The sequence below is a fragment of the Manis pentadactyla genome, chromosome 2, assembly GCF_030020395.1.
Source record: "Manis pentadactyla isolate mManPen7 chromosome 2, mManPen7.hap1, whole genome shotgun sequence".
In the NCBI taxonomy this organism is placed as follows: domain Eukaryota; kingdom Metazoa; phylum Chordata; class Mammalia; order Pholidota; family Manidae; genus Manis; species Manis pentadactyla.
Genome location: NC_080020.1, coordinates 156,181,904 through 156,208,108, shown reverse-complemented (window position 1 = coordinate 156,208,108; position 26,205 = coordinate 156,181,904). Strand labels below are relative to the sequence as shown.

The window sequence follows — 26,205 nt, the reverse complement described above, 5'->3', positions numbered from 1 at the left end:
CTTCTCAGGGGAAGATGTAGCAGATGCCGAAGCTGTCTGGGTTAGTCTTGTCTGGATCATATTTTTTTCCCTTTTCATGTTGACAGGTGCTATTGACTGTCAGCTGGGAGGGCCAAAATTTTCACTTACTACTGGCCTTTCTTTACTGGGGCAACTGCGACCCCTAGTGGCTTGTGTTGGGTAATTGCGTGTAGAGTGGGTCTTTGTGTCTTGCCTGGCCGGGAGGGAGAAATTTCCCTTTCTGTGGGCGGAATTTGTCTCAGGCTGCTTCTCTGCTTTCGCAGCGCCCGGTGGGGTGATGGATGGGGGGGCTGACTGTTTGCCTCCGTGAGGGGTCTCAGAGCTGTTGCCCAGGGGGTTAGTGCACCCGGTTTTCCCTGTAATTTCCAGCTGCTGTACTGTGACCTGGGTTGTTTCCGTCAAGCTGTTAAGTCCCTGTCCCTTTAAGACTTTCAAAAAGCCCCCGCTTTTCTTTGTCACAGGGGCATCAGCTTCAGCACCCGCTCTGAGGTCTTACCCCCTGTTCTCCCAGTATCCAGAGCCCCCTGGGCATATACTGTGTCTGCGCTCTGGCCCGGATGGCTGGGGCTGGGTGTTCGGCAGTCCTGGGCTCCGTCTCCCTCCCGCTCTGCCTATTGTTCTCCCGCTGGGAGCTGGGGGGAGGGGCGCTCGGGTCCCGCCGGGCCGGGGCTTGTATCTTACCCCTTTCACCAGTCGCTGGGTTCTCGCTGGTGTAGCTGCAGTCTGGCCACTGTCCTGCGTCTTCTGGTCTCTCTTTTAGGGCTAGTTGTGTTTGTTGTATTTTCAAAAGTATATATGTTTTTGGGAGGAGATTCCCACTGTCCTACTCACGCCGCCATGTTGGCTCCGCCCCCTTAGAGGTGAATTTTTTAACATCATTCATACAATAGCTAATTGTCTTGACTGCCTAAAGATTTATGTATGATTTTATAAAATAACTTTGTGGTTCTGATAATAGAAAATCTGTTACTTTTTTTCTTTCTTTTTAAAAATTTAGATGTATCCAATTAAAACAGGCAATAGATGAAAATAAAAATGCTCTTCAAAAATTAAGCAAGGTAAGTATATGGTTAATCATATTTCAAAAAAAAATCTGTTTTCATGCAAAGATTTTCATTAAGTGGGAGTTCATAGAGGGGGTAATTTCCTGGTTTGCATGAGAGATGAAGTCTAACTGCAGTGGGTGCTGACTTTCCGACAAGCTTACTGAGCATGTGGGGTGGAGCAGTAGAGCCAGGGCTTCAAATACCCCTGTGAGTTCAGCTCTGATGAACTCACCCAGCCTTGAGGACTCAGAAAATCAGGAAGAAACTATTTTCAATTTGCATATATGAGTTTTATGTTTTGCAGTTTGTAATTGTTTTCATTTTAATTACATTGTGGGGAGAGAGTGTGTAGTCTGGCCCTGAGGGTAAGTGGTAAAGAAGCTCCTTGTTTCACATAGTAGCTCTAATATTAGTGACTCTGCAGAAAGAGGAGCAACTAGAATTTACTCTTGGTAGTCCCTTCGGATGTGTCCTTTTATTTGAGCTTGAGCTTCTGCTAGGTGTCCTAGGCTAGAGATTCAGAGAGCATTAGAATGGAAGGTATCCTCTCCCTGCCTATGAATGAATCTCTTTTACTGTATCTGAAACAAGTGGTTGCTGAGTGTCTCTTTCAAATGTCTCCAGTGACAAAACTTTAATTTAGGAGGCAGACAGACCCTAAATTTGAATATCTACTTATTCCTATTTCACAAACGAGGAAACTGAGGCTCCCAGAGGGAAAGCGGTTCCCAATGTCTCTCTGCAGTAAGTGACAGAACTTGGGATTGGCATCTCTCTTTTTGACTATAAAGCCAGTCTTCTGTCTGGAAACTATCAGAGGGTCTGCAATACCCAGCCAAACAAAAAGCCAAGTAGTATAATTTTATTTTTTCTTTTGGTTTGCATTCCAACGTAATAATCTACATATTTCTAATAATTCTAATAATCTAAATACTGATACTTACTTTGTCTTCTAGCACTTACTGGAGCTTTTTTTCCTTTTAAAATAAATATAATAGGAAACAAATTTTTCAGTGAAATAGGCTTACATTCTCTCATAGGCTGATGAACCTGCACCTGTCGGGAACTATAATCAGAAAAAAGAGGAGCAGAACCGTCTTTTGGATAAGCTTACCCACCAACTGCAAGAACTCGCTGGGTCCATAAGTAGAGAAAATAAAACTGAGTATGTTTTTTCCTTCCTTTCTTTCCTCAGATATTATGTCACCAACAGTTTTAATGTTTGACTCAGAATAAAGACATATAACAGTATAGATATAAACAAATGGCAACAGTATAATCAATTGATATCATTTATTGTATATAGTAGAAAATATTAGATCCCTTGAGACATGTAAAGAAGTGGAAGTCATAATCTCTACCCTCAGGTAATCTATAATCCAGCTGGGGAAACAAAACAGAGATCTGAAAAGCTAAATAAACAAATGTTAGAAAACAAGGATGATGCCTTTAATATCAGTGTTGATATATAAAAAGAAAATTCGGATTTTTCAATCCAATGTTTGGATTGTCTACTTGCATATTTCCCCTCATCATAAATATTTTTTAGAAATTGGAGGTAGAAACATGCATGGTTTTTTGCTGTAGTGTATGTTAATAATAGCCTTTGCAGAGTGGAAAGAAAACTTGATGGTATAAACAAACCCATTTTGTGGGAAGCAAAAAGGAAAAAATCAACTATTCAGACTCTTCAAATGCTGTTCCCATACTTTTTCACTGTATCCTGGGGAAAATCCTAAAGGATATAGATGCAAGGATTCTAGAATTTCCACTGAATTCCAATACTGAGAATGACAAGTAGCTGCTTTGGACTTAACTTTCCTAGCATAAACAACTATAAAATGTGAACACTTAATTAGTAAATACTAAATCATTGCTTCTAGGTGGGATACAGAGTTAGGTTCCTGTGAGGCTCCAGTCACACTTTTGTCAACTGGGTAATGCATACCTTTGTTTCATGTGTGTTTCTATTTAAAGATACCTTACTTAAATATATATTATTGATTCATTAACATTGAACTTACAAATCTAACACACTTATTTTCTCCATTAGGCATATCACAGCCTTCTTGTGCTCTGAAATACTATACAGCACTTCAGCAGTATGTTTGAGGGTCATTTTAACTGGCAAAATCACCAACGAAAAGCACAAAAATGCAAAAAAATGTAGCACTAAAAGACTGTTTAAAAGGATGCTTATTTACAGTAAGAGAGCTGGGGGGATAAAAGTCAAGAGTGCCACCTTATTCAGCCTTAGCTGGGAGTGTGCATATTAGACGACTCAGATTTTGTTGCTGCTTTACACATGACCGTGGATGACCACGAAAGCACTGCACCATTTTGATTGGGATTACAGGTACATTTGAGCATTTTACTTACTAAATACAGAATTTTTTTCAAATAGGGAATCTGCAAATAATAAAGATCAGCTACATGTACAAGTAAAATACATGACAACAATGGCACAGCGATAGCAAAAGAGCTGGCAGGGTAAACGGTGGAATGATATTATCTTAAAGTTCTTTTATGTAATTTAGGTTAGACTTTGATAAGTTAGTGATGCATATTATAATGCCTAGAATAATCACTAACAAAATAAAATAAAGAAGTAAATAAAAAAACAGCACAAACAATAAAATAGAATATGAAAAATGATTTAGTTACCCCAAAAAAGACAAGGAAGGAGAAACAAAAAAACAGATGAGGCAAATAGAAACTAAATAGCAACATGGTTTGAATGCAGCCATATAGACTGTTACATTAAATGTAAATGGGATAGTACTCCAATTAAAAGAACGAGATTGTAGAATGGATTTTTTAAAACCCAAAATATATACTGTTTAGAAGAAATATATTTAGTATAAAATTATAGATAGGTTGAAAGTAAAAGACTGGAATAAAATAATTCCATGTAAACCCTAACCAAAACAAAGGTGATACAGTTATATTAATATCAGGGAAAGTAGGCTTTAAGGTCAAAAGTAATTTTAAAAAGACATTTTATAATAAAAGGATCAATACATAGGAAGATATATAAATGTGTAGACACCTAATAACATAACTCCAACATGTATTAAGCAAAAGTTGCCAGAACTGAAGGAGAGCTATATAATCCAGGATCCTTAACCACCTTTACGTAATTACATATATATTTGTGGAAAACTGCCTTCAACTAGGTAATACACATTCTTTCCATGTGCCATGTAACTTTAATCAAAATGAACCATATTTTACCATAAAGGCATTTTCAACAAACTTCAGAGAATAGAAATCCTGCAGTGTAATCTTTGATGACTGGAATTACATTAATACTCAATGACAACCAGACCTTCTCTATATAGAAGTTATACTTGATCTGATCTTATACATTATTTCAAGTGATCCTGATCATAGAATTTTTTGTGCAGAATTGGGACACTTACTAAAAAAGAGGAAGATGGCGATTCTGCTGAAGAAGACGAGGAAGACGATGATGAAGAAGAAAGTGAAGAAAGTGGGGGAGAGGAAGAAGAAACAGAAGAGGAAGAGGAAGAGAAACAGGAAAGTAAATCCCACCAACAGGCTACAGGTGAAGAATACATTGCTCTTGGAGATTTTACTGCTCAGCAAGTTGGGGATCTTACATTTAAGGTAGGTAGAAACAAGACTGGAGCCTAACCTAATGATAAACTTGCGTACCTTACAGAATAAGAAAACTTACCTGTATAGATATATAAATGGATAGTACTACATATTCCTGATACTAAGTTTTTTAAGACTCAATTTGTTAAAGTAAAATAAGTATTAATTATGATTTATAGTCAGTAGTCATATGAAATTCTGTTATCAGAGTTACCTGATAGTAAAATAGAAAAAGATTTAATGTCTTCTATTTAGTTATAATAGTTTTGATGTTGCTAATTCCTACTTTAGAGGTAAAATTTAATTGAAAAAGTTTTACTTTATTTTGCTTTAAGAAAGGGGAAATTCTCCATATAATTGAAAAAAAACCTGATGGTTGGTGGATGGCTAAGGATGCCAAAGGAAACAAAGGTCTCATTCCCAGAACCTACTTGGAGGTTAGTCTTTGTTTATTTTTTACTTTTTCTTTTTCAAAACTTTTTCAGTTTTAATAAAATAGTAAGCTGTATATTCTTTAATTAACTGACTAGCAAATGACCTGAGATATAGAGTTTGCTTTAATTTTAGAGGGATAGGGTATGGGAAAAATATTGTGTACCAGTAGTCCTGGGGACCTGTGAAGTACTCTTATGCAGATGAACCCTAGAGTGTTATCCTAAAATGAAGGTGCTTTGTCGATTAATGCTCATCATAAAAATTAATAGGCATTTGCTGTTTGTTGTTAAACAAAACCACAGAAAATTTTTTGCTAACGCTACAAATACATGATCTCTTACTAGGATATAAATGTAACCAAAATGCATATTGCAGGCTATTTATTTTATATGTTATAGTATAGCATGATCATTTTATGTGCCAATATATATAGATACCTGTCTGGATCAGTGTAGTCCAGTAGAAATATCATACGAACTACAAATGTAATTTAAAATTTTCTAGTAACCACCCTGAGATGTCTTTTTTCTGATACCACTTCTAACACCAACTATGTGGTTTTTCTCTGACACCAAATACCTGTTGTTTTTCCACACCAATTCTCTGAAACCAACCAGGTAACCAACACTTCAATTCTGACACTAATTCCTGGAGTTAGCACAGACTGCACAATTTAAAGGCTTAGTCCTACAAACTACCCTATTTCAGATGCCAATCACAAGTCCTAGGGGCCACCTGTACTTTCGAATGACCAACTATAAATTCTGAGGTTCCCATACATAATTTGCTAAAGGGACTCACAGAATCAGGAAAACACCTTATTTCTATGATATGAAGGTACAACTCAGAACAGCCAAGTGGCAGAGGTGCATAGGGCAAACTGGGAGATGGAGGAATTGGACCTGGACCTTCCATGTCCTCTCTGAGCACCACCCTCTCAGAACTTCAAAGTGGTCACCAACCTGGCAGTTCCCTAAACTCCATCTCTTAGGGGATTTTATGGGGGTTTCATTATGTAGGCAGATTGATTAAACCATTGGCTATGGTGACTGCATCAATCTCTAGCTCCTTTCCCTTCCCAGAATGTGAGGCGGTTAGCAGTGTGCTCACATCAGCCCTCTAATCACATGGTTGGTTCTCTGGCAGCCAGCCCCACCCCATCACCTTAGCCTAAATTCAGATATGGTTGAAAGAGGTTCCTAATGAATACCAAAAGGCACTTGTATTAGGAAATTCCAAGGGTTTAGAAAAAAATTGTTGCTAAGAACTGGGAATAAAGACCAACTATATATTTTTCATTATACCATACACATTTTAAAAGAAGTAAAAAGAAGCAGATGACATTATTTTTAATATTTTGTTATCCAGTATATAAAAAATAGTATAATTTCAACATATAATCAGTAATTTAAAATACTTTCTTCTTTTCAATCTAAGTCTTCAAATTCCAGTGTGTATGTTACATTTAAGTAGCACATCTCATTTTGGACTAGTCACATTTCCAGTGTCAGTAGCCACCTGTGGCAAGTGGCTGCATATTACACAGTGTAGCTGTAGATAATCTTTTTCAATGGTACTATAGTATTCCAATTTCATATAGATGGACAATTAGGTTGTTTCCAACCTATAGTGAGTATAAGTTACTTACATGCATTTTGTGGCTTAAATAATATAGAAGCATATATCTCTTGCACATGGAACAAGTGTGGAGGTAGGCAATCAAAGGATGGTAAGGTCCCATCTAATATTTTACTTTGCTGTTAGGCGGGAGGCAGCTCTTCTGAGGGTTATCTCTTTAGTTTAAATTGACTGCTAGGTTGTTTAATGATGCCAAGCAGCAAAAGAAGAAAGGGAACAAGAAGTCCAAAGGCACAGATGCTAACTTTCTAAGAAGGTTTCCTGGAAGTTACACCAAAACTTCCAATTACATCTCCTTGTTTGGAATGTAGTTCCTTGGCAACACCTAGCTGCAAGGAGGGCTACAAAAATGTAGTCTTTTTGCTGGCTCTTGGCTAAGAGCAGGGATTCTGTTGGCAAAGAAGAAGTGGAGATTGACTGGTAGACAACCAGCAACCTGTGTTGTGCTCAGTCTGCACAGACATCTTTGTAGACTTGTCTGATTATTCCCCTTATGTAAGTTCTTAGATACTCATTGCTGGCTCAAAGGGTTTAGACCTAATGTTTTGATTTGATTTGCCATTTTGCCTTTCAGCAAAGTTATGCCTATTTGTACTTCCATCCCCAGCACCTGAGACTACTTGTTTCCCACACCTGCCAGTGATGGCTGTCATCAATATCCCTGCCAATATGATAGGCAGAAAAAGGCTCCTTGTTGTTCTTATTTGCATTATTATACTGCTAATGAGGTTGAGCATCATTTCATATGCATTAGGACCATTTCTATTTCTTCTGTGTAAATTGCCTTTTCAGTTCTTTCAACCATTTTTCTAAGAGATTTTTAAAAATCTTATTAATGTATAAGAGTTTGAGTAATATTTTAATAATAAGGATATTAACCCTTGCAAACTTGTGACAAATAGGTTCTTGTTGATTTTCAACCATGTTTATTTTGTTACATAGCTAAGTCTGTAAGTGTTTCCATTTATGACTTTTGGTTTGGTATTATAATTGGAAACGGCTGTCCCATCTCAATATTGTTTTCTTCGAACACTTTTATAATTATTTTATTTCTATCTTTACTTTTTTTCATTGGAGTAAATTATATCTGGAAGTTATTTTTATTAGATTTGCTCTAGTCTTGTAATTTTTTCAAATAGTAATGTTATCAACTGTGTGTTGAAATCTTTATCCCATTGATTTTTGTTATACCTGTTTGTAAATTCCCACGTACACTTAAGTCTTCCTGAAAGTATTTTTATTGGTTGAATTTCGCTTACATAAAAAGCACTTCATATTTCAATAATTTTTCAGCCATATGATAAAGAAGAAAGCCAAGAATCAAGTGAAGAAAGCAGTGAAGGAGATGTAAAGGTGGGGGATGAAACAGCAGAGGGAGCAGAAGTTAAACAAAGGTAAGAAGACATGAGAGGATATCAAAAGGTTTAGGAAACTTTGTGTTTATTTTTACTATTATAAATCAGGAATTTCTTGAAGTGGAAATAACGCAGTTTGAGAACAATGCTTTTCATACTACTATTTGCTTAAAGATGTTTGCTACTTTAATTTTGTGACTATTTTTAGTGCATGATATTCTATCCTGGTTTCATCTAGAGATTGTTAGGTTTTCAAAACTGACTAACAATTGCATACTTTGTTTTTTGATTGGTGAAGTTCCCTTATTGAGTGAATAGGCATGACCTGTCTGTGCCCTCCCCTTGCTGTTTTGCTTCTCCAGAACTGATTCTCACTGGAGTGCTGTCCGAAAAGCTATCTCAGAGGTTGGTATCGCCTGTCTTGTTAATGATGTCTCCTTTTGTTACCGAATAGTTCTGACAGAGTTCAGATGCAAACTGTAAGGGAGACTTTGGAAGACAGCACTGGATCTTAAACAGGGTTCAGGGCTTGGAATATATAGAGCATAAAACATACACTTCTGCTTTAGCAAGGCCATGCTCCAAGTAACATTTTCATGAAGTTTTTCTGTAAGAAGAGTAGGTTTGAGGGCTTGGAAATATCTCTAATTCTGCCTGAATTTTCTGTCATTTGGATAAAAGACTGATGTTGCATTTCAGTTAATATGGGAAAGCAGTATGGAGGCTTCTCAAAAAACTAAAAATAGAAATATTATTTGGCCTAGGAATTTACCCAAAGAAAACAAGATCCCTGATTTGAAAAGACTTATGCACCCCTATGTCTATTGCTGCACTATTTGCAATAGCCAAGATATAAAAGCAACCTAAGTGTCCATCAGTAGATGAATGGATAAAGAAGATGTGGTACATATACACAGTGGAATATTATTCAGCCATAAAAAGAAAAGAAATCCTACCATTTTCTGCAACATGGATGGAGCTAGAGGGTATTATGCTCAGTGAAATAAGCCAGGTGGAGAAAGACAAGTACCAAATGATTTCACTCATTTGTGGAGTATAACAGCAAAGCAAAACTGAAGGATCAAAACAGCAGCAGACTCACAGACTCCAAAAGGGAATAGTGATTACCAAAAGGAAGGGCTTGGGGAGGGTGGGTGAGGAGGGAGAGAGAAGGGGATTAAGGGGCACTATAATTAACAATCAACGATATAGGCAGGTCACAGGGAACTCAGTACAGCACAGAGAAGATAAGTATGACTCTATAGCATCTTACTATGCTGATGGACAGTGACTGCAATGGGGGGGGACTTGATAATATGGGTGAATGTTGAAACCACAGTGTTGTTCATGTAAAACCTTCATAAGATTGTATAGCAATGATACTTTAATTCAAAAAATTCAGTAAATATGAAAAATCCCCAAATGCTAAAAGAAGTAAGAATTATTCATAATCCTATCATTTGAAAAAATTGTATAACAAAATGAAAAATCTACTCCCCCTTAAGTAATCATGATTAACAGTTCAAATAAATATCCTTTCTGACCTTGTACCCTACTTATCACATACATGGACATGCTTGTGTGTGTGCGTGCGCGCGCGCGTGTGTGTGTGTGTGTGTGCATATACAAAGCATCCATTAATCCTGCACTCCGTGTCCATTATGATATAAACCAGACACCCATGACCGAGAGAGTCAGCTTTTACACAAAGCAGATTGCAAAGCAAACCAACAAGAATAAAGGCAGCTGTTGTCTCTTCTCCTTAGGGGTAGGGCTCTGACAAAGCTTCCCAATTAACTTAAATTTTAAAAATTTGTTTTTCTTTCAGTAAAAAAAAAGCAACTGTCAGGTGGCAGTACGCTGTGGTGCAAGACAGCAGGGACATTTTGATGAGGGCTGGGCAGGAAGCAACGGGTTTGGGGCACAGAGTTCTGCCTACTGGGTACTACATGGGGCTTAGGTCCTTGGAAGAGGCAGGATTCAGTGGTGGCATCAGCTCAGAAATCTGTAGTTAGATTCTTGTATTTTCCTTTTCTGGGTTGTAGTTGCTGTAGTGATAAAGAGAAAACATAGAGGTGAGGAAACATGAATGAAAACAAGCAAATGATTTTTTTTTTTTTACTATTTTCAGCAGGTGAACACTGTGGATGTGTTAACCACAATGGGAACTATTCCTGCTGGGTTCAGACCTTCCACGCTTTTCCAGCTTCTAGAGGAAGGTAACAGTGTTTGTCAGCCACCACAGACTCTTAGTTAAGTAGGCAAGGTTTACATCTTATTTGCTTATTTTGCCAAAACAAGTTCTTGAAAAAGTGGTTGACTCTCACATCTCTTTGGTGCTCATCTTTCCCTTGTCTTCCCTATGGCAGTGGAGGAGGGGCCCCTGGTCCTGTCAGAGGCTAGTCTGTATACCTGGGCTCTGGGACCAGCCCCTTTTCTTCATTTCAAACATGACCCTTTCCTGTATCTTCCTCTTACCTCCCGCCCACCCCCCAACTCCTACCCTCATCAGTAGTGCTCACACGCCTAAGTTTCCCACCTTTAAGAGCCAGCCCCTCCATCCCTACCCATTCTAGCTGGAGCCTCCCTTTCTCTCCTCTTCAGAGCAGACTTTTCCAAAGACTTACCTGCATTCTCCATTTCTGTTTTCGTACTCATTCTTGGATTTCCCTGTACTTGACAACATTTATCCATAAGCTCATTTTTAAGATGAATATTGGGAGGGTCTCCTACATACCCTGAGTTGTCGAATTATCTCTAGAAGAGCTACTTTGAGGTCCCTCTGCTGGGCCGGGAAAGCTCTTCTCATCCTGCCCTGAATACCCAGCACCTTCTCATCCTTTGAGTTTCAGGGTAAATCCCACCTTCCCAGAAATGCCTTCCTGGAGTAACGTAGGTTCCCCCTACTCCCATCCACATGAGCCCCCTTGATGGGCTTATGTCAGCTTCTAGTTATTTTATTTATTTTCTTGTCTATTTATTTTTTAAACAGTTGTTTCCCCATTCAACTGTAAACTAATGAGGGCAGGGGTCATATTTCTCTTTAGGTCTCATTTGTATTTCCATGTCCTGGCATAGTACCTAGCACAGAGTAAAAACTCAATAATGATTTCTCGAATGAATAAATGATTTTGTAGTAAGTATTCTTCATGACTAAAGTATGGGAGAACAGTGTAAAAATAGTTTTGTGTTAAGTGAAATTAATAATTATATATATTTTCTAAAATCCCTAAAAAGTATTTGTAGTTTTTCTGTATTTTCCAGAAATATTTGAATGGATCATCTTCGTCATGGGACATGTTATTGGCCTTAAAGTCTTTAAGATCTTTCTTAAAGCTGCTTTAAGATGAGCTGTTATGTGCTTCTTTGTTTCCTACTATTGTTTTTATGTTTAAATTTCTCCTGGAACATCTGTCTTAGAAAGCAAGTTTCAGCATTTTAGATGTCTTTTTCCTAAGTTTGTAGCATAACATCATGAATTTTGGGTTTTGAATCTCATTCCATTCTTTGTAAGAAAATAGAGGAAAAATTATTTTTGCAGGGACTCAATTTCGAGCAAGTTACTTCTTACAACCAGCGCTTACTCCTTCACAACTGGCCTTCAGAGATCTAATGTGGGATGCTAAAACAGGCACTGTAAGTATGGTTACTATTAATAAAATTATAGCTTTTCCAGATTTTATCATGGTTGTAAGTATACAAATAACATGTAATTTGATTAATGCATTATAGAAACCAAAAATTGCTTCTGTATTGCAATTTTGAAACACATAGCTAAGACAAAACTCAGATTTATTACTTTATTTTGCTTCTCTCCTCCATTGCTCTCTTCTCCCACTGTTACAAAGAAATAATACTGGGTATCTATCATAATTATTCTTTGCCCCAATTTCTTCATCTTTACAAAGGGAAGACAAAGAATACTTCCAACATAAGGTTATGGTGAGAATTACATTATGTGCGCAAAGGGCTTAGAACAGGGCCTGGGACATGATGATAACTCATTCAGTGTTAGCCAGTATCAGGAGGAGGAGGAGGAATATTGTTTTGATTAAGTAGGACTGAGGAAGTTGGCAGTACTCTATGATTATCCATTTTGCAGGAGAGCTCAGAGTAAATGTTCCTGGTATCACAGTATATGAAGTAGGAAATACTCTTGATATTTAATTCTATTGTCCTCCTTTTTAGCAGATATGAACCAAGTACAGCACATCATTCCTCTTCCTATTTACCTTCTACTTTTTTTCCCTCCCCACAGAGCCTTAAGGGAAGAGTAAGAGGACCCAGTGGGGTCAGGCTTTGTGGGGAGGGGTGGTGCAGATTTTAGTTCCTTTTTCCTCTCAACCTGAGCATTTCCTGGAACCTTCTCAGTATCAAGTATCTTCCGTTGCAGGTCGACAGAAGTTTTGGTAGTTGGTCTATTTAGTGTACTAGTGTTTGAATAAATGGCATTTAATTTAATGAACTTGTACCTAGAGAACTAAGTATTCCAACTCTCGTTCCTTAAATTGAAAAGGTGACAAGCTGTTAGATAATGTCTTATTTTTTCAAAGATATGTTATTTAAATGGGAAGGCCCATGACTATAAAACAGAATGTTAAGAGTTAAAGATGTTCTTAAATAAGAAACTAGAATGCCAGTTTATTTATTGACATTCTGAACTATTCTTGTGAAGCAGAACTGAATAATCACAGCCAATGGTCAGTGCATTCTGTCTGTAATTAAAGCATCCATGTAAGAACCCAAGGACAATGTGGATAAATGTTTGGAACTAAATCAAGGAGGAACTGGCTGAATCATGTTAATTCCTGGTGTCACTATTTTTTGTGTGGTGGTGACCTACACCTACCCACATTTTGCAGAAGTGAACTGTAAGAATGAACCTGGGATACTGTGACTGCATGATCAGGTCACACATTTTACTTGATTGTTCTGACTATGCTTTTCATCACAATTTTTATGTACTTACTTCCAAAATACAAGTATTTCAAATATAAATATTTGTGGAAAATTTACCTGAAAATTTTGCCTAAAGTTTTGTTTTAAATTGAACAGATTACTGAAACTTGCCTTGTGTACTTTTGTGTGTAAAATTTTTCCTTTTATTATTTTTTATTCTATGCATGTTTTCTTAAGTATTTATAAAAGGTGCTTTGAAAATGAATTCATCTTATATGTCATAGAAGTAAACTTTTCTCATAACCAATTTTTCTCTTAGATTAAGTCAAGACCAAGTCGTGTTTCATTCATTCTGACCCTCTGGAGCTGTAAAATGATTCCTCCTCCAGGAACAAGCATCCAGGTTCTCAGCAGACATGTGCGCCTCTGTCTTTTTGATGGTAATAAGGTGAGCTGATTTTAAATGATGTACATCCATTCACATCAGTATGGAAAGCATTTTGTTAATACCATGTGGTAAACATGTACTGCATGAGATCTGTCTCTTTGTCTCTCTCTCAATCTCTCTTTTTTATATAAGTATGTGAATATGTATAAGTATATGTATAAGATAATATGTGGTACAGTGCAAACCACACCAGTTCTGATGACATAGGCTTAACCCCCAGCTCTTCCAGTTGCTAAGTGTGATGTTTATATATGTATCACAGTTAGCTCCTCTGACCCTTAGGTTTTCCACTTACAAAAAGGTTCTGATGCCTGTCTTCTAGTATTATATATAGTTCAGGTCTTAAGTGCATGGAGTATTGCATTTTTGACAAATGTACACACCTGTATAACCAACACCTCAATCAAGATACAGAGCATTATCATCACCTTACAAAGTTTACTAGTGTCCTTTTCCATTTTATTCATCCCTGATTCCTAAGAGAATACTTTTTTTTTTTTTTTGTAGATAATTATTTTTTATTGAAGGGTAGTTGACACACAGTATTACATTACATTAGTTTCAGGTGTACAACATAGTGATTCAACATTTATATACATGACAATTCTAGGTACCAGCTATCACCATACCAAGCTGTTACAATATCTTGACTATATTCATTACATCCCGGTTACTTATTATTTTACCATTGGAAGTGTGTACTTTTTTTTTTTTTTTGTGAGGGCATCTCTCATATTTATTGATCAAATGGTTGTTAACGACAATAAAATTCTGTATAGGGGAGTCAATGCTCAATGCACAATCATTAATCCACCCCAAGCCTAATTTTCGTCAGTCTCCAATCTTCTGAGGCATAACAAACAAGTTCTTACATGTAGAACGAATTCTTACATAATGAATAAGTTACATAGTGAACAGTACAAGGGCAGTCATCACAGAAACTTTCGGTTTTGCTCATGCATTATGAACTCTAAACAGTCAGTTCAAATATGAATACTCATTTGGTTTTTATACTTGATTTATATGTGGATACCACATTTCTCTCTTTACTATTATTTTTAATAAAATGCTGAAGTGGTAGGTAGATACAAGATAAAGGTAGAAAACATAGTTTAGTGTTGTAAGAGAGCAAATGTAGATGATCAGGTGTGTGCCTGTAGACTATGTGTTAATCCAAGCTAGACAAGGGCAATAAAACATCCACGTATGCAGAAGATTTCTCTCAGAACAGGGAGGGTGAGGTTGTAAGCCTCACCTCTCTTGATCCCCAATTTCTCACCTGATGGCCCCCCTGCGACTGTGCCTGTCTTAGGTTGTTCCTCCCTTGAGGAATCTTACCCGTCTCTGGCTAACCAGTCATCTTACGGGGCCATACAGGGAAATGTAAAGTTGGTAAGTGAGAGAGAAGCCTTATTGTTTGAAATGGTTAGCTTTTTATTTCTTTGCATATTTATGCCCTGTAGCTTCTATGCCCAGCATTTGTCTTGAGGTGTCTTTACCACTTAGAAGAATTATGATACTCGGTAAATTTGATATGAGGCACGTATTCTATTTAAGGGTTGTAATTAGGAAGGAAGAAGAAAAGCTATAGAAGTAGCAGGCGGAAGAAAACATGGGAAGATTGATTATTTCTTTGACATATCTTCTTGTAGAGTAACTTCAGCATGTATAGGTTTTAAGCTACTACTTAAATTGCACACACACATTAACATAATAGGAGTATAGTTACATAACCAAAGCATACCTGTAATTACCAGCCATCGCCAGTGAAACCAAGAAAACCAGTTAGGCACCTTAGGCATTTGTGAAAACTTATCTATGATATGGTGGATATTATCCAACTGAACTTGAACAGTCTGAGAGAAATCAGACAAATTAAAACAACCCATTCCTGGGGACTGTTCACATCCCATATGTTCTTTTAACAGTAAATAGTCTGTAGTTGTAAGATTTTGGAGCGCTACAATTTGCACTTCTCCTAATTCTTGATTGAGTTCCAACAGTATAGATCCAGTCAAATTTGTTGTTTTACTGTATGCACAGGCCAGCTTAGATATCTCCTTCCTCATTCCCATGGCAAGTCCAGGAAGTGGTGGGATGAGTGCATCTACACCTGTAGCAGTGCGTGGATCTTTGTTGGGGTTTTTTGATGATGATCTTCTGGCGTGAGTCTTCCAGAGAGTGCTGATGTTGGAAGTTCTTTTTCATATCGTATCTTAGTTCATTTTCGGGGTAGCCCAATTAGGCTTTGATCCTCTATATAAACACAAACAGACCCTTTGCCTACACTTTTATATGCCCTTTATACTCTTGTGTAGAACTCATTGGAGGTTACCACACAGGAACTGCCCTTTTTTTTTTTTGGGGGGGGATCACTAATCTACACTTACATGACGAATATTATGTTTACTAGGCTCTCCCCTATACCAGGTCCCCCCTATAAACCCCTTTACAGTCACTGTCCATCAGCATAGCAAAATGTTGTAGAATCACTACTTGCCTTCTCTGTGTTGTACAGCCCTCCCTTTTCTCCTACCCCCCATGCATGCTAATCTTAATACCCCCCTACTTCTCCCCCCCTTATCCCTCCCTACTCACCCATCCTCCCCAGTCCCTTTCCCTTTGGTACCTGTTAGTCCATTCTTGAGTTCTGTGATTCTGCTGCTGTTTTGTTCCTTCAGTTTTTCCTTTGTTCTTATATTCCATAGATAAGTGAAATCATTTGGTATTTCTCTTTCTCCGCTTGGCTTGTTTCACTGAGCATAATACCCTCCAGCTCCATCCATGTTGCTGCAAATGGTTGGATTTGCCCTTTTCTTATGGCTGAGTAGTATTCCATTGTGTATATGTACCACATCTTCTTTATCCATTCATCTATCGATGGACATTTAGGTTGCTTCCAATTCTTGGCTATTGTAAATAGTGCTGCGATAAACATAGGGGTGCACTGATCTTTCTCATACTTGATTGCTGCATTCTTAGGGTAAATTCCCCCTTCGCGAGGCGCTGGGTTCTCTCAGGTGCGGATGTGGTCTGGATATTGTCCTGTGTCCTCTGGTCTTTATTCTAGGAAGGGTTGTCTTTGTTATATTTTCATAGATATATGTGGTTTTGGGAGGAGATTTCCGCTGCTCTACTCACGCCACCATCTTCTGCCCCTCCCCAGAGAATACTTTTTACCCAGTACCAAATAAAGAATTTGAATGACTTTAAAAATTGATTTGTTTGTGAGATACAGCTTAAACAGTACTTACATGGAGATTTATAGTTTTAATTCATAGCACTGGATAAAGTAGGAAAGAATTCTCAAATGGATTGTCTTAGTTTCCTCCTGAGGAAGGGTGGTTGAGTTGAGATCTCAGCGGTGAATAGGCCTTAACAAGGCAAAGAGAAAAGGGAAGGGTGTGCCTGGCTGAGGCACTAGCACAGTCAAAGGCCTTGGGGGGAAAGGACTCAGGAAATGGGAGGCCAGGGCGTCTGAGTGCAGAGAGCAAGAGCAAGCAGGATGGGATGAAAGGGGAGACGTCAGGAAGCCAGGAATGCAGCACTAGATGCTGTAAGCCATGATGCAGGGAGTTTTGTTTTTATCCTAAAATAGGGAAAGTCACTGGAGGAAGTGATGCAATTTAGATTTATGTTTTGGGAAGATCTCTGGCCCCTCTCTGGAGATGGGTGAGGGAGCCAGAAGGGGCATGAGTAGACCATTTGGGGGCTATAGCACAATGTGGTGGTCAAAGGGCAGCAAGTGTCCCCCTCAAGGTAACAAAACCTGCAGCCAGTTTGCCTAAAATCAACCATGGCTCCACCAGCCAGGTGTGAGACGCGGACCAAATTACATGACCTTGTCTCTCTGCTTTCTCATCTGGTATATGTCTCTTAGGGTTGATGTGAGGATTAAATGAGTGAATGTCAGTGAAGCACTTAGAACAGTACATAGAACATAGTAAATGTGACTAGATGAGATGGTGATAACTTAGAGCAGGGAAGTGGGCTGCAGGGGAGAGCTATGGCTAGAGGGATACTAAGGAGGTGAAAACCAACCCCACTGAGTGACAGACTGGATATGGAGGGTGGGGGAGAGCGGGGTGTCAGGTATGCACCAAGTGTCTGACTTCCACATGTGGGTGCATGTTGGTGACATTCAGTGACGTAGGGAACACCAATAGCTGATCAGGTTAGAGGAGTTGGTTGGTTTAGCTTTATTCTCTCGGTGTAAACTGTTTTTTTAAGGAAATATATTTTATTCAGAGTCTTACTGGGGGCATGACCTGGGAGAGTTTGGGTAAACTGCTTCACAGCTTTGTCTGGAAACAGCTTCTATGCCTTTTAATAACAGGATACGCACCAGGAAGAGGTTACTTGATCAGCACCTCAGAGCAGTGTGTCAAGGGAACATCTGGTTAGTGCCTTAAAAGAACAGCTGCTGCTGCTCTCTAAGGGAGGCAAGGGAGCCGAGCGTGCTTCCATTGCCAGCAGGGGGAAAGTGCCTTTCTTCCTCTGAACTGGGAGTGAAGGAATGAGCTTGTGTTGGAGGGATCCTCCCTCGCTTCTGTGTACGCTGCACAAAACCAGTACCACACATGCACCAGTAGGTGTCATCAGCGACCAAGAAGGGATGAATTGTCTTTTCCTTAGATCTGGTTTGATACGTTTTCCTAGACCTCTCCCTATTCTTGTATATGAGAACATAAAAAAAAGATTGGAACTTTATTTTGAATAACGTATCAAAATAACAGAAGTTATTTTACATAAAAATAATAGAAGTTAGTTTATGTAAGTAATATATGCCAAATTTCCAATCGAGAGTTCCAGAACATATTTAATAGTTATACAAATGCTGATACTGTTTACTTAAGAGTGCTTCTTTAATAAATCTAAGACTAGTTATAAATGAAAAACTATTACTACCAAAACTCTACATACATCAAGAACCACATCATACAGTGTTATAACTTTTACTTCAACCATCAAGCATAATTTAGGAAACTCAAGAGAAAACCTATCGTATTGCCCTATTTTTACTCTTTTCATTGTTCTTCTTTCCTTCCTTCCTGATGTTCAAAGATTCCTTCTTTTATCATATCCTTTCTGTTTGCATAACTTCCTTTAGCCATTCTTTAAGGGTAGGCCTGCTGGCTACAGATTCTCTTAGTTTTTCTTCATCTGAGAATGTCTTTGCTTCCCCTGCATTCCTGAAGCATATTTTCCCTAGGTAGAGAATTCTGGGTGGCTACTACTTTCTTTCAACACTTGACAAAAACTGTGCCACTTCTTTCTGGCCTTTAGCACTCTGATGAGAAATCTACTGTCATTGGGATTGATTTTCCCCGTCAGTAAATCTAGGTGTTATTCCTCCCTCACTGCTGTCAAGAGATTCGTGTTTAGTTTTTAGAAGTTGATGCTGCCCTTTGGCGTGAATTCACTGGGCTTACCCTGTGTGGGTGTGCTCAGCTTCTTCAACTGTAGGTTTTTGTCTTTTGCCAACTTGGGTGGCATCTCCACCATTGTTTTCTTGAATACTTTCCCAGCTCCAAACTCTCCTCTGGGACTCTCATGGCATGGATGTGAAATCCTTCGTTAAAATCCCAAAAGTTCCTGGGGCTCTGTTCATTCTGTCTCATCTCTTTTATCTCAGTTATTCAGATTGCGAGGTTTCTGTTTTCCTATCTTTAAGTTCACTGGTTCTCACTCTCTTTTCTATTCTGCAGTTTAGTCTATCCAGTGAGGGGGGTGTGTGTGTATCTTGATTATTGTATTTTTCTGTTTTAGAATTTCCAACAGGCTCTTTGTATCTTCCACGTCTTTGTTGTGATTCCTTTCTTGAAACTTTGTATTTCTTTCTACATTTTAAATTTGATTTAAGCATGTCCATGGTGCTTACTGAAGCATTTTTAGGAGTCTGGTTTAAAATGCTTGTCAGATAATTCCAACATCTGTGTCATCTCAGTATCGGTGTCTGTTGATTGTCTTTTCTCATTCAAGTTGAGATTCTCCTGGTTCTTGGTGTGATGAGTGTTTTTTTTTGTATCCTGGATATTTTGGGTGTTATGGGTCTCTGGATCTTATTTAGCCTCTGTTTTGGCAGACGTCTGGCACGATGATGGCAGGGGAAGGTGAGTGCGGCCTCACTACCCCCGGTGGGAATGGAAGTCCAGGTTTCCCACCTGGCCTCTATTCATGATCCTGGGGGAAAGTATGCTTCCTGACTTTGGGGCCCGATGTAAGTTTAGGCTCCTCATGGGGGCCTCCCTTGACGGCACTCACTGTGTCATTCCTCAGGGCCTATGATGGCGAGCCAGTCCATTTTCCTCTCTCCATGCTGGAGGTTATATATAGAATAAAAGTAAAGTTTGTAAATGTCATTACATTAAATTTTACATCCAGAAGAGCTGTAAGCAAGCAACTCTAGTTAATGACATGCATGCTAATGTATTTAGGGAGAAGTTTACTAATGTCTGCAAGCTGGCAATGCATCAAAACATAAGGTGAGCTGATAGATGATATATATGATAAAGAATGGGTAGTAAAATACTACTAGTAGAATCTAGGTGATATGCATATAGGAGTTCACTGTTTCTTTTAACCTGTCTGATATGTTTGGCACGTTTCATAATTAACCACTGTTGTATGTTTCACCCTTTTATAAATTAATTGAAAACTCGTACTCATTAGGAAATGATATATCAACTAATAGCTAATAATAAGAGAAATAGAAGGTAAGCCATATCTCACATATAGATGCTTTGTTGTTTTGGAACATTACAGTTTTCCAACTTTTTTCCTTTTATGTCTGTTTTATAGCCCAATGTGATTTTTACTGGAATTAGCAAAGTTTTCAAAATTATGAACTATTTCAAATGTACAGAAACATCCAGGGAATAGCATAACAGATACCTATGGCTTTATCACCTAGTTCTATTGAACACTTCTAGTTTGCAGTATGTACATCTGACTTTTTTTTTTTAGATAATTATTTTTTATTGAAGGGTAGTTGACACACAGTATTACATTAGTTTCAGGTGTACAACACAGTGATTCAACATTTATATACATGATAATTCTAGGTACCAGCTATCACCATACCAAGTTGTTACAATATTTTGACTATATTCCTTATGCTATACATTACATCCCGGTTACTTATTTATTTTACAATTGGAAGTGTGTGTGTGTGTATATATATATATATATATAGTACATCTGACTTTTTGAAAAATAAAAATAAGTACTTTCTGCCTAATTTTTCTAGAAATCTAAACAAAAATTTTAAAAGTTCATAAAAAAGTGTTATCTTAAAAAATAAATCTATTAATTTAAAAATAAATGCTGCAAATATGATTGAAGCACTCCCCCATCCTATTCCTCTCCTTTCTCCCATATAGGTAAATCACTATCCTAAATTTTGATTTATTAATTTTATATAGCCTATTTTTTAATATTCCCATGTTTCATAAAATAGTATAATATCCATGTATCTTTCTGCAATTAACTTTTTCTCCTGAACATTACGTTTTTGAGATTTATCCAAGTTGATGGATTTTGCTCTTGGTCGTTCTTTTTAACTGTTGAATGGTATTCCATTGTATGAATATGTCACAGTCTATTTACCCATTATTCAGTTGAGAAACATTTTTACATAGTCTTTCATTGAATATTATTGCACATACTTATTTGTATATGTTTATTTGTCATGAGACAAATGATCATCTGTGTGTGATCTGGTCTGGTCTCTCTGTTCTGGTCAGTTGGTGTATCTGTTTTTCCCTGGACCAATGCGGTCTAAATCACTATGGCTTTATAATATGGAAGGTCCCCTCGGTTTGCTTTCTTTATTCTTAACTTATCTACATATTTTTGCTCTTCCACATGATTTTTAGTATCTGCTTGTTAAATTACTTGAAAAACCTTTTGGAATTTTTAGTAAAATTGTATTGAATTTATAGATTGATTTTACTAGAATCTTTATAGTATTAAGTCTTTATAGCCCTTTAATATATAGTATGATCTATCCATTTATTCTCATCATCATTTTTATTTTATCGTAAGGTTTCATAATTTTCTCCATAAAAGACTTTTGTTCAATTTAAACATACATACCTTAGTTTTTTAAAATTCATTTTTAAATAAATGTGCACTCATATTTATTGCAAATTGAACCAAACTGAAATGCAGTAGCCACCAGCTACTTTATAGTCACTACTGTTATTTATAGCAACTGTAAGTTATTTAAATTAAATTTAAAATAGTATTAAATTACTATTAATTTAAAACTTAATTAAGATTAAATAAAATTTAAAATTCAGTTCTTGGATGTCACTAACTACATTTCAAGTGCTCAGTTGCCATATGCAGCTGACAGCTGCCACATCAGACAGCACACAGAGCACACCCATCAGCGTAGGAGGTTTTATGGGAGTCCTGCTGGACAGCACTGGGTCACTACATCATGAATATTACTGCGTGACACTTCTGAAATCATGACTCTAAAAGGTAGTAAGACATGAATTCACATTGACAATAGACTAACATGATTATTTCTAGTCTGCCCTTGACCTTTTTTATTTCAGAATCAAATTTTTATCATGAAACTTTTCAAACATTCACAGAAGTAGAGAAAAAAGGTATAATTTTCAAGATTTTGCTGAACAGGTTAATGTAGCCCCAATGTTTTCTTTGTTTTTTATATAAGGGTTGTAATGAAAACTTTGACATTTCATTTCACTCTTCTATATATGCATTGATATTTGTACTTTGTATTCAAGTATCAACATTTTCTTACATAGGGACCATTATCCCATCCTGCAATATTAAGAATGAGTCCATGTTTTCATTTCATACCCAGTCCATATTCAGCTTTTCCTGTTGCTTCAAGGATTTCTTTTTGTAGTTGTTGTGTTGAAGTCAGGATCCATACATGTTGCATTTGGTTGGCATGTGTCTTACATCTCTTTTAATCTAGAAGTCCCCCTTCTCCTGCCTTTTAATTTCTGTGCCCCTGACTTGTTGGAGAACCTGGGTCAGTTGTCACATGGGATGTCTCACAGTCTAGAGTAGCACTGTCAGTAGAACTGTTGGGGTAATGGGAATATCCTACCTCTGTGCTGTCCACTATGGTAGCCACTCTCCCCACGTGGCTGTTGAGCACCTGAAGCATGGCTACTATGACTGAAGAACTAAAATTTTATTCAAGTGATTTAAAGTGAAATTTAGATAGCTGCATGTGTCCAGTGACTACTGAATTGGATACTATAGTTCTTGGGGATATGTCTATTCAGATCTTCATATTATCATTTAATTTCTCGGTGTACTCTCCCCACACCACATTATTTCCTGAAATTAGCTAGCTCTGGTAGGTATAATGCATTGGAATCTTTTTCCTCTTTTATTTTCTGATTGGTTATGATCGATAAATAGAAAGTTACTCTTTGGAAGTTGATCTTATATCCCAAAACTTTACTGAAATTGCCTATTATTTCTAATACTTCTTGAATGTAGTATTTTTTGTATTCAGACCTTTTATATAAAGCCTCTTAGATTTTTTTTTATGTATATAGTTGTATTGCAAAAAATACTGTTTCATCTCTCCCATTTCTATACCACATGTCTTTTCTTTGTCTTACTGTTTTGGCAAGCACTGCCAGGAGAGATGGCCTTGTCTTCTTCCTAATTTAAATGTGATTGCTTCTAAAGGTTCACTATTGAGATGATAGTTGCAAGTTTTGATAGACACTTAGGTTTTCTTCTGCTCCAAGATTATTACAAGTGAATGTTGAATTTTAGCACATTCTTTTCTGTATCTATTGAGATGGTCCTAAGATTTTTTCCCCTTTAATTTGTTGATGTGGTGTTCCACAATAATTTTCTGATAGTGAAACAACCTTAATATTTCTGAAATAATCTCTTCTTGATTATATATTTTTATTTTGTTTAAAAGCAAAATATTGCTTAATTAGATTCACTAATACCTATTTGCGATTTTACATTTCTATTCATGAGTGAAATAGGCTTATAATTTTCTTTTTGTATTGTCCAAATCTGGATTGAATAAATAATATTAGATAAGCCTCATTTATTATAATTACCCATACATTTGGACTTATTTCCCCCATTTGTATGTGTGTGCATGTTTATTTTCTTTATCACCTTTTTTTTTTTTGCTGCTTTTGTTTCTCTCAGCTGTTTGTTGAAATACTGTTGTCTGCATTCCACTTTTTTCCTACTATTGGCTTGGAATCTATAGAATATATTTCCATTATTTGTTACCTTTAAATTTTTAACATACCTATTTAGGTATAAATTATTCTCATAAATCTAAAATAATTCTATCTTCCTCTTTAACACACCAAAGATGCCAATGCGCTTTAGCAACCAGCTGAATACCCTGCTCCCATCTTATTATTGTTGTCTAGAAGGCTTTATTTTTATGCAATCAAATTTGGCTTTTTTTAAAACAATATTTAATTTCATATACACATATTTTATTAATTTCTATGCTCAGGTTTGTTTCTTCTGTTATTAGGATTTGATTTCTTCTTCAATCTTTAAAGACACATTACATGTGGTTGATAATATTACTCTCTTCCCCCTACTATCTAATAGTGTTGTGGCTGCTACCCAGTTTCATCTCCTACCAAACCTTTGTCTAGAGCTAGACTTTACAGAGTTTAGAGGTTTGATCCAAGGTGATGTCAGGGATGTCACTGATTCACTACAAGGCCCATCTGTTTGTTGACTTGGCTCCGATCTGGTGTCATGGCTCCATCTTTGTCCTACCTGCTTCAGCTCACCACTTACAATGAGGAGGAAGGTTGGACACCATTTTTTTTCATCCTCCTGTCTTCAAGCAGCAAGGCTGTTTCTGTTCCTCTATCATGTATTGGGTACCATTAGCCTGTAACATACAAATCCAACTCTTTGCCAACACATCCTACTACTAGATTCAGAGCTCAGGAGACACCTGGTTTTACTCTAATCCTCCTTTGCTTTCCTGTTCTATTTATAGTCCATTAAAATATTCATCTTACTTTTGAATCCTACTCTGTGTTTTCACTAACCTGCTTTATGTTTGGAGCAGCAGCTTTGTTGAAGTGTAAATCTAGTGTGCCATATTGAGCAGATGTCCTTATGCATTCTTAATGTGGTCTGGTAAGTAGAAAGATCTCTATAAACTTTTCGAATCCTTGATTACTTCACCCCTTGTGTCCTGGTTATGTGCAGAAGACAGAATGATTCTGAGCCCATCATTTATCTCCATAGGTGCAATTTTCTCATATGTATAATGAGATGTTTAGATTAAATCCTTTTTAGCCCCCAGAGTCTATAAATCAAGAAAGATGTAAAATTATCAAGCAGAAGTTACTTGTCAAAGTCAAGATTCTCCAAGTTGAAAAGATAAAAGCAGAGATAATATGAGATCTCAATTTTGATGATTGCCAAGAACTTCTGGGACATTAAGAGCAGTTACCACTTCTTGAAAAACCAAGAAAGACTTTCAAATAAATAAAAAGCAGTCTTAGATTAAATAGCAGGTAATAATCGAAAGGAGTTTGTACTCCAAGAGTCCAGGCTGAGAGTATTATTATCTTAGAAAGAGTTTAAATAAATTCAAATGTACTAGTTGTTAAAGGAAATGAGTTTTTCCATGTGAAAAACAGCGCGGCTGCCCAGAAGGTACTCCTAGTTGCCTACCACTAGGGACCCAGAGGGCAGCGAAGGGAATTTGACCTAACATGACAGGTTTGGGTTAATTTCTAAATATTCTCAAAGCTTAGTTCTAGAAGTGCTGTGTGGACATATTTGTGTCTAAAGTAAAAATGGTTTCTTACCTCTTCCTTTGGATGATGTTGGTTTGGCCATAACTTTACAGAATCTGAACTCCTCGTCACAGTTTTGCTCCTTGTGTATTTCACTGCTTTATGTGTGTTGTGGGATTAACTTCTTGTGAAGCATTTTATAAGATTTTCAATTGCAAGAAGAGTATAATTTATGGGCCTAGAGATCTTAAAGAAAACTGTTAAGCATGTGTCTGCGCTACTAATATTATCTGCATGTCTGTCTTAGTGGCAGGGTAATGGACTACACACAAATGCTCTTATAGGGCCCATTTCTTAAAAGGTCATTTGTGCCTGAAATTTCACTTTCTTGTCTGGTAAACCTATCTCAGAAATGAAGTATTTCATTTAAAATAATGTACTACAAGCACCAAGGTCTGATTCTGAGTTCATTTTATCAGTGCTTTCAAAGTAACTGCTATAAAACTTGTTTGTTAATCGTTTTGAAATTAGGTATGTACTTGATGTAAAAAGAAAAAATGTTACAGAGTGGCACAAAGTAAGACGTGAAAGCTCCCCCTCTCCTTCTGCTCCTCACTTAACTGTTAACTTGCTGGGGCCTGGAAGTGCTGATAGCTCAGGGAGCTTTCCACAACATGATTTCAAATGGGAGAATCTCATTTCAGGTTCTGAGCAACGTTCATACAGTCAGAGCCACATGGCAACCTAAACAACCCAAAACATGGACCTTTTCTCCCCAGGTAAGGAAGCTGCTGTGTGAAGGAATGAAACATGAAGTTCTTTACCTGTTAAGTGTTACACAATTAAGTTCTAAGGCGAGGCTGTCCAAGTGTATCTCTGAAATAATATATTTAGGTTTAGCACAGACTATATGGGGCCAGATTTGAATCTTTAGATTATTTAATGTTCTTGTAGGACTTATAAAAATGACTCATGCTTCTGACTCACCA

General features: G+C 37.2%; 1 protein-coding gene across 3 annotated transcripts in view; it reads left to right on the top strand.

The window, feature by feature from the left end:
• The window catches only part of NPHP1 (nephrocystin 1), a 55,539-nt gene that overhangs the window by 7,538 nt on the left and 21,796 nt on the right, over positions 1-26,205 (top strand). Inside the window, exons 3-12 of one of the 3 annotated variants that reach the window (XM_036924124.2) lie at positions 1,019-1,079; positions 2,108-2,232; positions 4,475-4,697; positions 5,024-5,125; positions 8,055-8,155; positions 8,479-8,521; positions 10,251-10,335; positions 11,658-11,752; positions 13,335-13,463; positions 25,921-25,995. In XM_036924124.2, coding sequence (XP_036780019.2) covers positions 1,019-1,079; positions 2,108-2,232; positions 4,475-4,697; positions 5,024-5,125; positions 8,055-8,155; positions 8,479-8,521; positions 10,251-10,335; positions 11,658-11,752; positions 13,335-13,463; positions 25,921-25,995 — 1,039 coding nt within the window. Of the gene's footprint in view, positions 1-1,018; positions 1,080-2,107; positions 2,233-4,474; positions 4,698-5,023; positions 5,126-8,054; positions 8,156-8,478; positions 8,522-10,247; positions 10,336-11,657; positions 11,753-13,334; positions 13,464-25,920; positions 25,996-26,205 lie in introns of all 3 variants that reach the window. The other 2 variants (XM_036924123.2, XM_036924125.2) reach the window with 2 other exon arrangements.